General features: G+C 35.7%; 2 protein-coding genes across 2 annotated transcripts; both read left to right on the plus strand.

The window, feature by feature from the left end:
• Positions 1-2,301: 2,301 nt before the first annotated feature.
• On the plus strand, positions 2,302-9,189 carry LOC109189666. Its single transcript, XM_019340279.1, has 9 exons — positions 2,302-2,425; positions 2,527-2,595; positions 2,666-2,833; positions 3,026-3,107; positions 3,187-4,115; positions 4,205-5,422; positions 5,507-5,709; positions 5,776-6,620; positions 9,168-9,189. The coding sequence occupies exons 1-9, from the start codon at positions 2,302-2,304 to the stop codon at positions 9,187-9,189; spliced, it is 3,660 nt and encodes a 1,219-aa protein (XP_019195824.1).
• Positions 9,190-10,961: 1,772 nt separating this feature from the next.
• On the plus strand, positions 10,962-12,657 carry LOC109189667 (polygalacturonase-like). Its single transcript, XM_019340280.1, has 4 exons — positions 10,962-11,423; positions 11,543-11,832; positions 12,079-12,307; positions 12,394-12,657. The coding sequence occupies exons 1-4, from the start codon at positions 10,962-10,964 to the stop codon at positions 12,610-12,612; spliced, it is 1,200 nt and encodes a 399-aa protein (XP_019195825.1). The 3' UTR covers positions 12,613-12,657.
• Positions 12,658-15,438: the final 2,781 nt, after the last annotated feature.

Genomic DNA, 15,438 nt, shown 5'->3' on the forward strand with positions numbered 1-15,438 from the left:
ATAAATAAATAAATAAATAAATAAATAAATAAATAAATAAATATATATATATATATATATATATATATATATATATATATATATATATATATATATATATATATAGTCTTCATATTATTTAATTTTGAATTGTTATGTGTAATTAATTAGATATATTATTTTTCATTGGGCGGGTATTTATTGTGCACACAATTTTGTGGACCATGTTATACCTAATAATTTGTCCACTAAACTGTAATCTTTGTTTATAGCAATTACAATTTCAGGTTATAGGCTAGCATAATTAGATTATTCGTTAGGTGTGTTTAGTGTCACAACAACTACTTTCTTCATAAATGTTAGGAGAATCTTGAACAATTAGAAATTAATGGTGTAATGTTAACTATGTTATGTGTAATTCATTTTTATGATTTTTTATTATTTGAATTATTTTTTATTTTATAGAAATTAATGTTTTAATGTTAACTATGTTATGTTTTATATTACAGAAAATGAATTGGGCAACTCATCATCAAGGAATAATTCTGCTCAAGGAAAACAGCAACCTCCGGCAATAAATCGTTCCCGCATTCCTTTTGGAGGGTGTTTGTCTCAAAACATCACACCATTGAGTAACATTACTAACGGTAAATCCCCTAATTTGAATTGATATACCTTCATTGTGATTTTAAAAAACCTTATATTTTTAATTATGGAAAAAATGTCTGTAAAATTAAATTGTATAATTATAATGTAAGTAACGGACCATACCACTTTGCATGGAATACTTTACTATTACAATAATACTTTGATTGGTATTAATGATATATACTTTCTAATTAATGGTATTTATTGTTCACAAAATTTTGTGGACCATGGTCTACCTAATAATTGGTCCACTTATTAGGTAACCCTTATTTATAGCAATTACAATTTCAAATTATAGCCTAACGTAATTAATAGCGTTAGGTGTGATTAATTTATAAAATTTATACTGTTGTATTTACTGTTGTTATTATAGTCTTCTAATTTTTTATTTTACATCATAGCAAATTATTTTGGCAACTCATCATTAAGGACTAATGCTGGTCAAGGTAAAGAGCAACATACACCAACTAATCCTTCCAAAATTCCTTTGGGAGGTGGTTTGTCTCAAGATATCACACCATTCAGTAACATCAGTAACGGTAAATCCCCTAAGATTAATTGATATACATTCATTGTGAATTTAAATATCCTTATAGTTTTAATTGTTAAGCGATGTTTGTCAAATTAAATGTTATAATTATAATGTAATTTATGTTTAATATCAATTTCTAATTTTTCTTTACAATAGTTAAATTTCTTTTGTTATGTGTAATTAATTGATTAGATTGTACTTAATGATATATACTTTTTCATTCTAATTCTATTTAGGGTGTACAAATTTCTGTGGACCATGGTCAACGTAATTCTATTCAATTACATATTAATGTTGTGCAATTGAAAAAATATTTACGTTATGTGTAATGAATTGTTTCGAGTTATAATTATTGGAATTATTTCTTAATTTAATGTTATATTTTATATCACAACAAATTATTTCGGCAACTCATCTCTTACGAATAATGCTGCTCAAGCTAAAGACCAACGTACGACAACTAATCCTTCCAGAATTTCCCTTGGAGGATGTTTGTCTGAAAATATCACACCATTGAGTAACATCACTAACGGTAAATCCCCTAAGATGAATTGATATACATTCATTGTGAATTTAATTATAATGTAACTCATGGTCCATAGAACTCTGTGTGGAATTGTAATTTCACTAATTTGTCTTCATATGATTTACTTTTTAATATCAATTTCTAATTTTTCGTTACAATAGTTAAATTTCTTTAGTTATGTGTAATTAATTTGTTAGATGGTACTTATTGAAATATATTTTTTCATTATAATTTTATTTAGGGTGCACAGATTTTTGTGGACCATGGTCTACCTAATAATTTTTCCACTAAAATATAATACTTATACAGTGAAATTACTATTTCATATTCTAGGCTAGCATAAGTAATAATGTTAGTTGTACAAAATTTATAATATTAAGACTTCTATAATTTATTTTGTTATTATGTGCTACCAACTATTTTTTTAATAGTCCCCTAAAATGTAGGGTTTAAATTAATTGTGACTTTAAATATTGTTATACTTTAAATTTGTCTAATATTACGTATGTGTACAATACATTCGTCCAATACACAAATAGGTGCAAGCAATTGCCAGCCATTTGTTTTTGGAGATAAACAAAATCCTGCATCGACGATAACACAAGATGAATTTGCAATGCGTAAACCATTACATAAATATGCAATTGTCGAAGACCATGTAACAACAAGAGACTTGCTATCTGCCTTTGAAGATGAATGTAACCCTACAATGATCGACGCCCCAAATCAGTACATAGCAGGTAATAAGATACTCTCCTGATTTTTGAAACAACTATAAGTAAAGTACATATGCAAACCTTCAACTTTTAAAATATATTTTTAAATGTATTTTTAATTTCAGGTGCGGATATATCGAGTAACGATGTTAGGCAGACCTCGGATATTGGGACATCCTCTGGTCCACAACATGGTATGTATATTTGTTTTATAACTGCATAAAATATCAATCAGTATTTCATTTTGTATATATTTGGTTTTAGGTCAATACTGTGATTTTGGTGATGCAACAAATAAATGCGTCCATTGTGGGGCTTTGTTTTGGTTTGAAGAAAGGAAGAAGAATTTGTCAACAAACGCATCGCCACTGTTTATGTTGTGTTGCAACAATGGGAAGATCAAGTTGCCGGAGAATAAGTTGCCACCAAAAGGTATATTTGATCTCTTTTTCGGCAATGACGAATTATCAAAAGAATTTTAACACAACATTAGGACCTACAACAACATGTTCTGCTTCACATCCATGGGAGGAAAAATTGACAAGAACGTGAACAAGGGGGGCGCACCGCCAATTTTTCGATTAAGTGGTCAAAACTATCACCTAATGGGCACTCTACTTCCAGAACAAGGCAAAGAACCTCATTTTGCCCAGTTATACATATACGACACGGCAAATGAAAAGATCAACCGTATAAATGCTGTGAGGTAAACATGTTTGCGTAATTACACATTAAATACTATTTTTATCTAAATAAATATCAATGCCAAGTTTATGTTGTTGTAGGGGTAGTGGTGAGCAAGATGACATTCATGTAGAAATAGTGAATGTCATTCAGAAAGACCTCGATGAAAATAATGTTTTGGTTAAGTCTTTTAGGATGGCTATGTCTGAGCTGGATATTAATCCATGCGCCGAAGTCAAAATAAAGTTGTTGGGAAAACGAACTAGAGATGCGAGGACATATAATCTCTCGCAAGTTTCTGAAGTAGCAGCTTTAATTGTGGGAGATCTGGATACCAGTATTGGAGAGCGTGATATTATTGTTCAATCGAAGGGTGGCCACCTACAGAGGATAAGTGAATTAAATCCTTCATACTTACCACTGCAATACCCTATTTTGTTTCCATATGGCGAAGACGGTTATCGGGAAGACATTGCATTTGCGAACGTAGTAGGCAAGCGCTCTTCAGGTGGTAGACAGAGGATTAGTCCCAGGGAGTCTTTTTGCTACCGCATACAGTCTAGACAGTCAGCTCCGAGTACCATATTATTTGCAAAGCGGTTGTTCCAACAGTTTGTTGTAGATGGCTACACAATGGTTGAGTCTGGAAGACTAATTTTTATAAGGACACACCAAAAAAGCCTAAGGTGTGAGAGTTATAGTGGATTGACTGATGCTTTGACAAGGGGTGAAATAAGCCCGGCACCCCAAGGTCGCAGAATAATACTACCTTCAAGTTTTACGGGTGGTGCTAGATACATGATACAAAACTACCAAGATGCAATGGCAATATGTAGATGGATTGGATACCCAGATTTATTTATAACCTTTACATGCAATCCGAAGTGGCCTGAGGTGCAACGCTTTTTAAAAGATCAAAGGTTGAAGCCAAAAGATCGGCCGGACATAATTTGCCGATTATTCAAGATTAAGTTGGATGCTTTGATAGCTGATTGTCGAAAGAATAAACTATTTGGCCCTGTGGCTGGAGGTAATATTTTTTATTTTATTTTAAATCAATTTTGTTACAATTTTATGTAATTACTTAACCTTATGATGTTTATGTCTATGTTGTTGCAGTCATATATACAATTGAGTTTCAAAAGCGAGGTCTTTCGCATGCTCATATATTACTTTTTTTTGAGAAAAGTAAAGAAGTTAGGCAAGTTCTTACTCTAGACAACATAATTTGCGCAGAGATTCCAGATGAAAAGAAAGATGCAGAGTATTACCAAGCGGTAGAGGAATTTATGATGCATGGTCCATGTGGAAAAGCGAGGACCAATTCTCCATGTATGGTAAATGCGCGATGCTCTAAACATTTTCCTAAGAGATTTGTTGAGAGTTCTACATTTGATGAAGATGGTTACCCGGTATATAGAAGGAGAGACAATGGCAGTGTAGTTACAAAGAACGGGATCGCCTTGGACAACAGGTATGTGGTACCGCACAATAGATATTTATTGCTCAAGTACAAGGCTCATATAAATGTCGAGTGGTGCAACCAGTCACGGTCAATCAAGTACATGTTCAAGTATGTTAACAAGGGTCATGATCGGGTAACCGCCGAATTTTACAAAACAGGCAATGATGACGAGAATGGCAAAGCAATAGATGAGATAAATATGTACTATGACTGTAGGTACATATCCCCGTATGAAGCGGTTTGGTGTCTGTTTGGTTTTGATATACAACTTCGGGCGCCTTCAGTGGAAAGGTTAAGCTTTCACCTTCCTAATCAACAGAGTGTGATATTTGCAGATGATGATGCTGTTGAGAACATTGTGAATAGACCTACGATAGCACAGAGCATGTTTTTGGAATGGTTTGAAGCAAATAAAACATACCCCGATGCGAGAGAACTTACTTATGTTGAGATGCCAACACGATTCGTTTGGAAGAAAGACCTTAGAAAATGGCAGCCACGAAAGAAAGGGTTCTCAATAGGACGTATATTCTATGTCCCGCCAGCTACTGGTGAAATTTTCTATTTGAGGTGTTTGCTGAACAAAATCCGTGGCTCTAAAAGTTATGAAGATATTAGGACTGTAAATGGGGTGCAATATGACTCATTCCGAGTTGCATGTTATGCAAGGGGTTTAGTTGATGATGATAAAGAATATGTTGATGCAATAGATGAAGCCAGTCATTGGGCGTCAGCAGATCAATTGAGGAGATTGTTTGTGACATTGCTAATGAGCAGTTGCATGGGGAAACCGAAAATAGTTTGGCATGCTGTGTGGCAACATCTATCAGACGATGCACAATTCAACGTCCGTAAACAACTGCAGAACAGAGGTAATCGTACATTTTAAAAAATATATTAAGTCAAGTTTAACGTAGTTGTGTTATAACACCAAATTTTAATATATATTTATGCAGATTTTGTGTTGACCGATTCGCACAAAATGAACTTTGCTTTAGTAGAGATTGAGAAGCTATTATCTAATCATGGTAAGAGTTTGAAGGACTATCCTGAAATGCCAACGGCAAATTTTGGTGCCTTAAACGTTATTGCAAATAGGTTTGTTCAAGAAGAATTAGCATACAATTGTGGCGAACAGGAGAAAGAGAATCAAGATTTGGTAAGGCAGTTAACAGACGAATAAAAGGCAATATACAATGAAGTGTTAACTGACGTTGATCGCCAGGAAGGGGGGTTATTTTTCGTTTATGGTTATGGAGGGACCGGTAAGACTTTCTTGTGGCGAGCACTTTCTTCCGCATTAAGGTCTAAGAGTCAGATAGTGTTAAATGTTGCTTCTAGCGGCATAGCTTCGCTTTTATTACCTGGTGGGAGGACGGCGCATTCTCGGTTTGCTATACCGATAGCTGTTAATGAAGATTCCACATGCAACATACGTACCGGCAGTGAACTGGCAGAACTGCTTGTGCAAACCAAGTTGATAATTTGGGATGAAGCCCCAATGATGCATAAATTTTGCTTTGAAGCTCTTGACCGAACTATGCGGGATTTGATGCGCTTCATAAATCCAAGGAGTTCTGATATGGCATTTGGTGGTAAAACAGTTGTTTTGGGGGGCGATTTCAGGCAAATTATTGGGTGTCAAATTGATGGGGAGTCCGAGATTACTGTTCCAGAAGATTTGTTGTTGAAGTGCGTAGATGACCCTATTGCTACAATTGTTGATAGCACTTTCCTTAATTTCCGACTGGGAATTGCCGATTTGTCATATCTTAATCATAGTGCAATTTTAGCTCCAACATTGGATGTGGTAGATGCCGTTAACCAATACATGAATGATCATAATCCGGCTGAGGGTAAGACATACTTGAGTTGTGATTTTGTGTGTAAGTCAGATGCAAATGTTGACATGTTAGCGGATTTGCACACTCCCGAATTCTTGAATGCCTTGAGATGTTCTGGAGTACCAAATCATGCTTTGACATTGAAAGTTGGATCACCTGTTATGTTATTGCGAAATATTGATCACACACTAGGATTATGCAACGGTACAAGGTTGATTGTTACAAGGTTGGCTGACCATGTGTTGGAAGGCCAAATCATGTGCGGTACAAATACAGGAACCAGAGTATTGATTCCTAGAATGTCACTTACACCGTCAGATCCAAGATTGCCTTTCAAATTTCAACGAAAGCAATTTCCTTTGATGCTATCCTATGCCATGACAATCAACAAAAGTCAAGGACAAACGCTTGCTAAAGTTGGGTTGTTGTTGAAAAAACTTGTCTTTAACCATGGACAACTATACGTAGCTGTTTCAAGAGTTAGTAACCCCAGCGGTTTGAAAATTTTGATTTGCGGGGAAAGTGTACCATGTCTTAGTACGACTAAAAATGTTGTGTACAAAGAAGTCTTCAATAATGTATAATAACATTACAGAATTTATTATTTAAAATTTAGTATTTTTTTAAATACTAGGTTTCTTATTATTATTATATTATACGTAATATTCTATGTACTATATAGGTAGCCATGCATCACATTATTTCAACAATGAAGTCTTCAACAATGTATAATAAAATTACTATATTCATCAATGTGTAATAAAATCACAAGTTTTCATTTCACATTTTGTAAGGTTCAAATAACTATATTCTATACTGTATATATATCATACTATATATATAGCCGCGCATCGCGCGGGTGCACCTACTAGTTGTTTTAGTACCAATTTTCATCCACAGCTATTATTTTAGTGCAAAAATACATCACACCGGTCACCCTTCCGTTTAAGATATGCCGAAAAATGAAATTATTAAGGGTATTTTTGTCCTTTTCAAATTAAGGTCCCAATTTGAGCATGAATAAAGGGACTTAAGCGCTAAAATCGGTCTCAATTCACAATTTTCCTACTCAAATTAAGGTAAGATGAGGATGAGAACTGCGAATTATGATCGATCTTAAAGGTTAAATCTCATTATGCATGCTCAAATTGGGATCTTAGGTTGAAAAGGACAAAAATACACTTAAAATTTTAAGATTTCGGAATGTCTTAAACGAATGAATTATCGACATGCTGAATTTTGACACTAAAACAATAGTTGTGGATGAAAATCGGTACTAAAACAATAGTCGTTGATGAAAATTGGTATGAATTAAACATGTGTATCAAAATTGTCATTTTGTTAATACTCATCATGGGACCAAAATTGGTATTTGCTCATACAAAATCACTAAACTAATCAAATTCGTTAAAAGTTGTTAAATTCATCATTTATCGAACTTAACACTTTTATTATTATATTATATACTAATAACTCATCACACATAATTAATTGATTGACTACATACCTTCAAATTAAAGCACATGGTCTCCATGACTGCATTTCAAGCAAGAGATCAATGGCTTCTGATATGACAAGCAATCAGTATTCATGCATATGGAATTATGGATGATGGAATAATTATATATTGGCCTAATCACTAGTATAGGGTTGATTTGCCTAAATCATTGAATTTGTGGATTTGTAATAGTGAAGCAATATAATATACTGTTATGTTTTGACAATTGTATGCCGTTGCCAAACGCCTCCTAATTCAATGAATCTTCTATTAAACTGTTGGCCAAGAGCCCAACTAAAAATGATAGATGCATATATATATGGTTCAAAACTCTATTTCCAACAGATAAATTACATATATGGTCCATTATTATATATTATATTAATTCAAACAAATTCAATTCCAGCCTACAAATACTTGGGATATTAACATATATACGGAACATGAAATCAAAATATTAATTACATGCATTTCTCAACTGTTACAAAATTGGTCTAAATTAAAATCATAGGGCGAGTAGTTTGGTCCCTTAATTATTTATGGTGTTGAAAAGTGATTCTTTAATTATAAGGTGAACACGTGTTTTTGGTTCGAATATGGGAATCGGAATTGAAATATATGGCTTAGGAATCAAATATTTGGTAATTAGAATGAGTTTTGGTCAATGTACTTTGCACGCATGTTTAGCAATATTGATGTTTGGTTACGTATGAATCTATAATCGGAATAATAATTTTTAAAATACAAAAACAAAAAGTCAAGACAATTGATCTTAAGAGTGACGAAGAAGTGAGTAGGCCAGCAATATAATGTAGTGAGGAAGTCGATGAAATGAGGAGGGATAAGACTGAATTAATTAAACTACACACGAGTCTTCCAACTCAAAAAACTGTAATTGGGTTATTGAACAACGCAAATAATGCAATTAATGAAGTGACTTGCATACCCATTGATTATTGATGTGGCATGCAGTTCCCACCAGAACTATATTTAGAACCCTATAATTACTAAACTAACTGTCCAACCAACTTAGATAAGCGCTTATTACATCTAACTTGTTAAATTCTTGGAATTGTAGTCCATTTAAATTTCTGAACTAAACATCTATTTACGCTTGCCGTACTTATAAGTTATAACATTCTCCATTCCAGGATCTGACCATATGCCTATATATAATTTAATTTCTTGGTTATTATATTGTATCGGCTCATGATACTATACGATGATAGGCACATTATATTCTTCTCCTATTGATACTGCCCAGATTCTTTGCAGTTACAATGGAAACCCAGACTGAGATCATGTGAGAAGTTGACTACAGTTTTCCGTTGTTATATGTTAATGCATAATACTATATATATTCCCACATTCATATATGCACGTCGCAGCTAGCTTGTTTTCTAATCACATGGCTTATCCGATCCAAATCATATGAATCCAATAATTGAGTCTTTAATTTTACTCTGCTTTAATTAATGCCTCTATCCTAATGATGAGATGATAGCAACTACTCCGTAATAACATGAAATATTTCGAGGCCACCGCCCACCTAGAAGTGCATACTAGGTGGGCTAGCTAATTCAGGTTCAAAGCTTAAACTGAAAAGGTCAATTATTATATTGATGACAGTTTTCTTTTTCATGAAGATGCAAATTTAGAATGTGTAATTATCAAATTAACTGTACTTGTCAGTATTATTTTATCTCTTATGTATAAAAATGGTGCATGAAGCCATTGTTACATGTAGAACATGCAATAAGTGAAATCTTTTGAGTAGATTTATAGCTCCGAGTCTGTATTGGAGTCACAGACAAAAGAACAAGATGAAAGAAAATAAAACTTCTTATTATGTGGTGCTATTAACCATACAAAGAGGTTCTTTATTTAAATACTATTTATCCTAACGGTTCCTTCCCTAATGTTAGCTTTAGAATATGGTAAATAGACATGAAGAAAGTAATAATTGATCTTGGTTCCATACTTTCTTTATGTTGCGAGTTGAGCGTCCAATGGCGTCAGCTGCCCCCACTCCCCCACCTAATCCCATTTATAGTTATTGTATATGTATAGGTTTCTTGTATATATATAGTTTTATTATTATAGTTATTGTATATGTATAGGTTTCTTGTATATATATAGTTTTATTATTATTATAAGGAAGGGGGGGTATTGTATATGTATAGGTTTCTTGTATATATATAGTTTTATTATTATTATTATTATTATTATTATTATTATAAGGAAGGGGGATACCCTACATATACACACTACTTGCCTCAAGTGAGGTTTGAACCTATCACCTCCCACATAAGGGAGTAACTGGGTAAATACTAAATTTACATAAAGGATGAGTTAGTTTAGATGGTAAGATATCTAGTTTTTTTCCTAAATGTTTGGGGTTCAAATCCTATAGCTTGAATTTATAGTGAGATTAATTCTAATTGAATTTTTTATTTGAAACATTGTGTTTTTTTAATATTAATAATGATTTTCGTGATTTATAATATGTTTTTTATTCGAACTATTTTATGTAATTAATTATATTTCATATTTTGGGAAATTTTTATTGGTAACATTGTGTTTTTTTCTCTTTTTTTAAATATTAATTAATTAATATTGATATGAGTGTTTTATTATAATATGTTTTCTATTCAAATTATTTTATTTAATTAATTATATTTCATATTTTTTGAATATTTTTTTAATCTCATTTTGATGTATTTTAATTTTTCATCTTAATTAACAATATTTATGATTTGGTCACTAAGTATTTTTTTTTTCAAAATCAAAATATCTCATTGGTTTTTAATCTTTTCTCCCACTGATCAAGATTTCTGGATCCACCCCGCCTCTCAGCTGGATCCATTCTGTTGGTAATATTCTTGTTGATTTTGCATATCTCCATTAATTGATGGTCATTACTCCTTGATCCTTGATCTGCCATCGTAACATACAGCCATGCACTCAACTTAGAAGTCTATATATATGTATAGTACCATCACAAAATTAAATCAATAGATTTCTAGTCTACATACATGTGATAATTGTATATCGAGCGAATCAGTGAAGATGGTGAAAAGTTGGAGTTTTGTTCTTGCTCTTCCATATTTCATCATCATCATCTTCTTGTTTCACCATTCATCAGCTGCCAAGATCACATATAATGTGCAGAAGTTTGGAGCCAAACCAGATGGGAAGTCAGACTCAACAAAAGCCTTTCTCAATGCATGGGCTGCAGCTTGTGCGAATGCTTCAACAAAACCTGTCATAATACTTGTGCCCCAAGGAAGGTATCTGCTTGGAACTGCTTCGTTTTGGGGCCAATCTTGCAAGGCTAAAGCCATCAGAATCCAGATTTATGGCACCCTACTGGCTCCCTCAGATTATCGGGTTATCGGCTTCACTGGAAACTGGCTCAAGTTTGAAAGAGTTTCGGGTCTCACCATCGCCGGTGGAACATTGGATGGTCAAGGTGCTGCTCTATGGGCTTGTAAAACTTCCGGCAAGACTAGTTGCCCCTCCGGTGCCACGGTAAAGTTAACCATTCGTTTTAGTTAAAACGAAACATATACATCTTTCGATTTGATATCAGATTATATATATAGTAATTGATTGAAGTGGTATATATGCATGTGGTGAAACATATGCAGACAATAGCGTTTTACAATTCAAACAACATAGTTGTGAGTGGAATGAGTTCATTAAACAGCCAGATGTTCCATGTGGTTGTTGATGGGTGTCACAATGTGAGACTACAAAAGATGAAGGTGTCAGCCTCCGGCAGCAGCCCTAACACCGACGGCATACACATCCAAGATTCCTCCGGCGTCACCATACTCAATACTAGAATTGGCACCGGCGATGATTGTGTTTCAATAGGCCCCGGCACCTCCAACTTGTGGATTGAAAACGTTTCTTGCGGCCCTGGCCACGGAATAAGGTATATATATATATACATTTTAGTTATATATGTTCTTTATTCTTGTTTTATTTTGCCCTTTTTTTTTAAAAAAAAAAAAAAAAAAAAAAAAAAGAGAAACTCACAGTCACAATTGGAGCAGGATAAGTCTCGTCCTGTGATCTTAATCTGCAAAGGACTACAATGAAATCAAACCAGTCTAGATTGTCCATAACTGACTTACTTAAGTATGATCCTAACAAATATTTTGTGGGTATTTTTGGGCAGCATTGGAAGCCTAGGGTGGAATGCAGAAGAGGCAGGAGTCCAAAATGTGACAGTAAAAAGCACAACGTTTAGGGGAACTGAGAATGGTGTAAGGATCAAGACATGGGCAAGGCCTAGCAATGCATTTGTAAAGGGTGTGGTTTTCCAGCACTCTGTCATGGTTAACGTGCAATTTCCCATAATAATTGACCAACAATACTGCCCCGACAAAAATAACTGTCCCACCCAAGTAAGTATTTAATTTTGATCTGAGTACCATCTATCCATAAATTTTAATTTATTAATGTTATTAATTATACATATATATACTTGTAGGTATCTGGGGTGAAGATAAGTGGGGTGACATATGAAGACATCCACGGATCATCTGCGACACCAGTAGGGGTTAAGCTTGATTGTAGCAAGGCATTTCCATGCAGTGGAATAAAGCTAGATGATGTAAACCTGAGTTACAGAAATCAACCAGCTCAAGCCTTGTGCAACAATGCAGCTGGAAGTTCGTCGGGCATAAATCGCCCCGCCGGTTGCCTCTAGTAGTAATGCAACCGTATGTATATACTAGCTTGTTTTTATGGTAAAGCCGGGATTACAAGACTGGTTTCACCCATGTCAGAACGTACAAATCAAAGCTTGTTGTATTGTAGAATGTGTAGTACTGATAGCTTTAGATTAGAAGCAGTCTTCAATCTTCATGCATTTAGTTATTGTGCCCCCAACACCCAAAATCATTATTTCTTGTGTGAACGTTGGCATCTATTTTCTCTAGTTTAACTGGTCGAGTTGGTTGACCGACAGTTAGAGTCTACAAGGGTGTTCCCAACTGAAAGTCAAAGGTGGCTTGTCTTATTGTCTTGTTCTTTTTATAAGCAATATTAGACATATTCTCACTTTTTACTTTATTCTCTATTCCGTATTAACGTGACATTCTTTGATTCATCCATACAAAAAGTGGGTCAAAGTTTTAATTCACAGCCCATCCAGCCTCCAAAACTATCTTCTAATCGATTCCTGGCCAAATTTTGCAAATAATGAAGGACTTTGCGGAGCTCCATTGCCGGATTGCCCATCCAGTACATGTCATGGAAGATCATTTGTTCCTCACTGGGTTTGTCACAGGTTGGGCCATCTTTGTGTTGCTCACTTTATTTATTTGCCTCTTTGGAATTCCCTATGCAGCAGCAGCTATAGGAAAGAAGGTAAGTATATGTCCTGAGCAAGAGGATATTGGGAACCAAGACATGGTATGAATTAATTGTTCCAATGGCTTACACTCTCCATCTCAACTAAAAGTCTAAACTGATAGTTGGATTGCACATTTATGTTTATATATTATATGCCCAGCATACACAACACAGGGCAAAAGCCAACAACAATGCTTCCAAAGATGTGTATTGCTTTGGAATTGTGCTTCTTCAGCTCATTACCACAAAGGAAGCCTATGAATTGAGCTGCTCTACTGATATCATTTTTGGTAGCACTAGCTACACAACTAATCCACTCCAGATAGATCAAGTGATCACACATACAGGATTTGATGATACCATCTCACAGTTTCTTGAAATAGCCAAGAATTGTGTGAAATTCATGCCTAATCAAAGGCCAACAATGCTTCAAGTCTATGAATCACTCTCATCACAGCCATGGGTGACCGACAATGCTTCTGCAATTTCAATGGATTATTGCACTTAAGATTGTGTTAGAATTTAGTTACATAACTCTTTTTTATGAGATTATACTAAAGATGGTATATATGTGCTTTCAATGACACGTTTGTACTTGTTAGTTAGTAATGTAATTAGTGTGTACATTATTTTATACTATATAGTTGTATTTCTAGTGGTTGAGGTTTAGTCTAATTCTCTTGCCTACAGGAAGGAGCTAGAATATTATGTAGACTCTATTATAGGATAGACTCTCTCTCTGTAACTCAATTGATTGAATCAGATTATTGTTATCTCATCTGGTATCAGTTGCGATAGGTTAGCCCATTCTTGTTCAATCTATCCCGACAATTGAGATGTCGACTAACTCCTCAGAATGAACAGTCACCACCGTCCCTGCCGGTGCTCCGCCGTCGATCAACACCCTCACGGCGGCGCATAACTTTGTGTCTACTCGACTCACCATGCGGAACTACCTATTCTGGCGCACCCAGGTCATTCCGTTCTTGCGTGGGTAGAGACTACTCGGATTCATAGATGGCTCCAGGCCATGTCCGGCCGCCACCGTTGTTGTCCTCCGGAATCCGGCGACTCCACCGTGACGGCGACCACCACTGCACCGAACCCAGCCTACGAAGTGTGGATCCAACAGGATCAAGCTATCCTGTCCACGATCATCTCGTCGCTCTCCGACGAGGTGATGCATCTTGCCGTCGGACGAGAGACCTCCGGGGAGGTGTGGGATTCCCTCGCGTCCATGCTGGCTTCCACGACAAGAGCGAGATGCTTGAGTCTACTGGGGCAATTCCAGACCCTCCGACAAGGACCAAGCTCGCCGACCGAGTATCTTGGACGGTGCAAGATGATCGCAGAGGCCCTTTCGCTTGCCGGCGGGCCACTCTCTAATGAAAAACAAATCATGTACGTTCTTCGCGGCCTGCGACCGGAGTTCAGGACCATCGCGAATTCCCTCACTGCCACCGGAGCTCCGGTGACCTTGACGCAGCTCTCCGACTTTCTCCAAGCCCAGGAGTTCATCCATGAGGATGACTTTGCAGTGGGGGACTCTTGTGGAGGAAGCAGTGCACCAGCCGCGTTCTTCGCTGGACGCGGGAGACATGGCGGCGATCAGCAGCAATCCAGCCGCGGCGGTCGTGGACGGCAAAACCGCGGCAGAGGCGGTCCGAATTCTGGTCGGCAGGGTCGCGGAGGTGGTCCCCGATGCCAAATATGCAGGTCTCATGGTCACACCGTGTTGGTCCCGATAGGGTGGTAAAAAGTCTAGAGGGGGGGGGGGGGGGGGTGAATAGACTTTTTAAACTTTTTAACAATTAATAACACTTTGGTAATTTCAACTCTAAGTAACAAGATATGAAACTTAGATGCGCAGCGGAATAATTTAAACAACCAAGTGTTACGTAAAATCAAAGAGATATATCACATGCAATATGATGGATATGCTTGGTATGACTCAAATCATAAGTATGCAAATTTATGCCCACATGCAAACGTAAAAGCTACTAGACCCAGATGAATATTTTCGCACAATATAAGATGGGTCAGTCAAATATTCAACATGCAAGACAACAAAATATTTAAAGAGATGGTTCACTCAATATGTGTGTGATATCACGTGTGAATCAATGAATGAATCCAAATGGAATAGTGTCTGCATGCACTTGTAAAGTTACATAACCCA

This window comes from Ipomoea nil, unplaced genomic scaffold (genome assembly GCF_001879475.1).
Source record: "Ipomoea nil cultivar Tokyo-kokei standard unplaced genomic scaffold, Asagao_1.1 scaffold1562, whole genome shotgun sequence".
In the NCBI taxonomy this organism is placed as follows: domain Eukaryota; kingdom Viridiplantae; phylum Streptophyta; class Magnoliopsida; order Solanales; family Convolvulaceae; genus Ipomoea; species Ipomoea nil.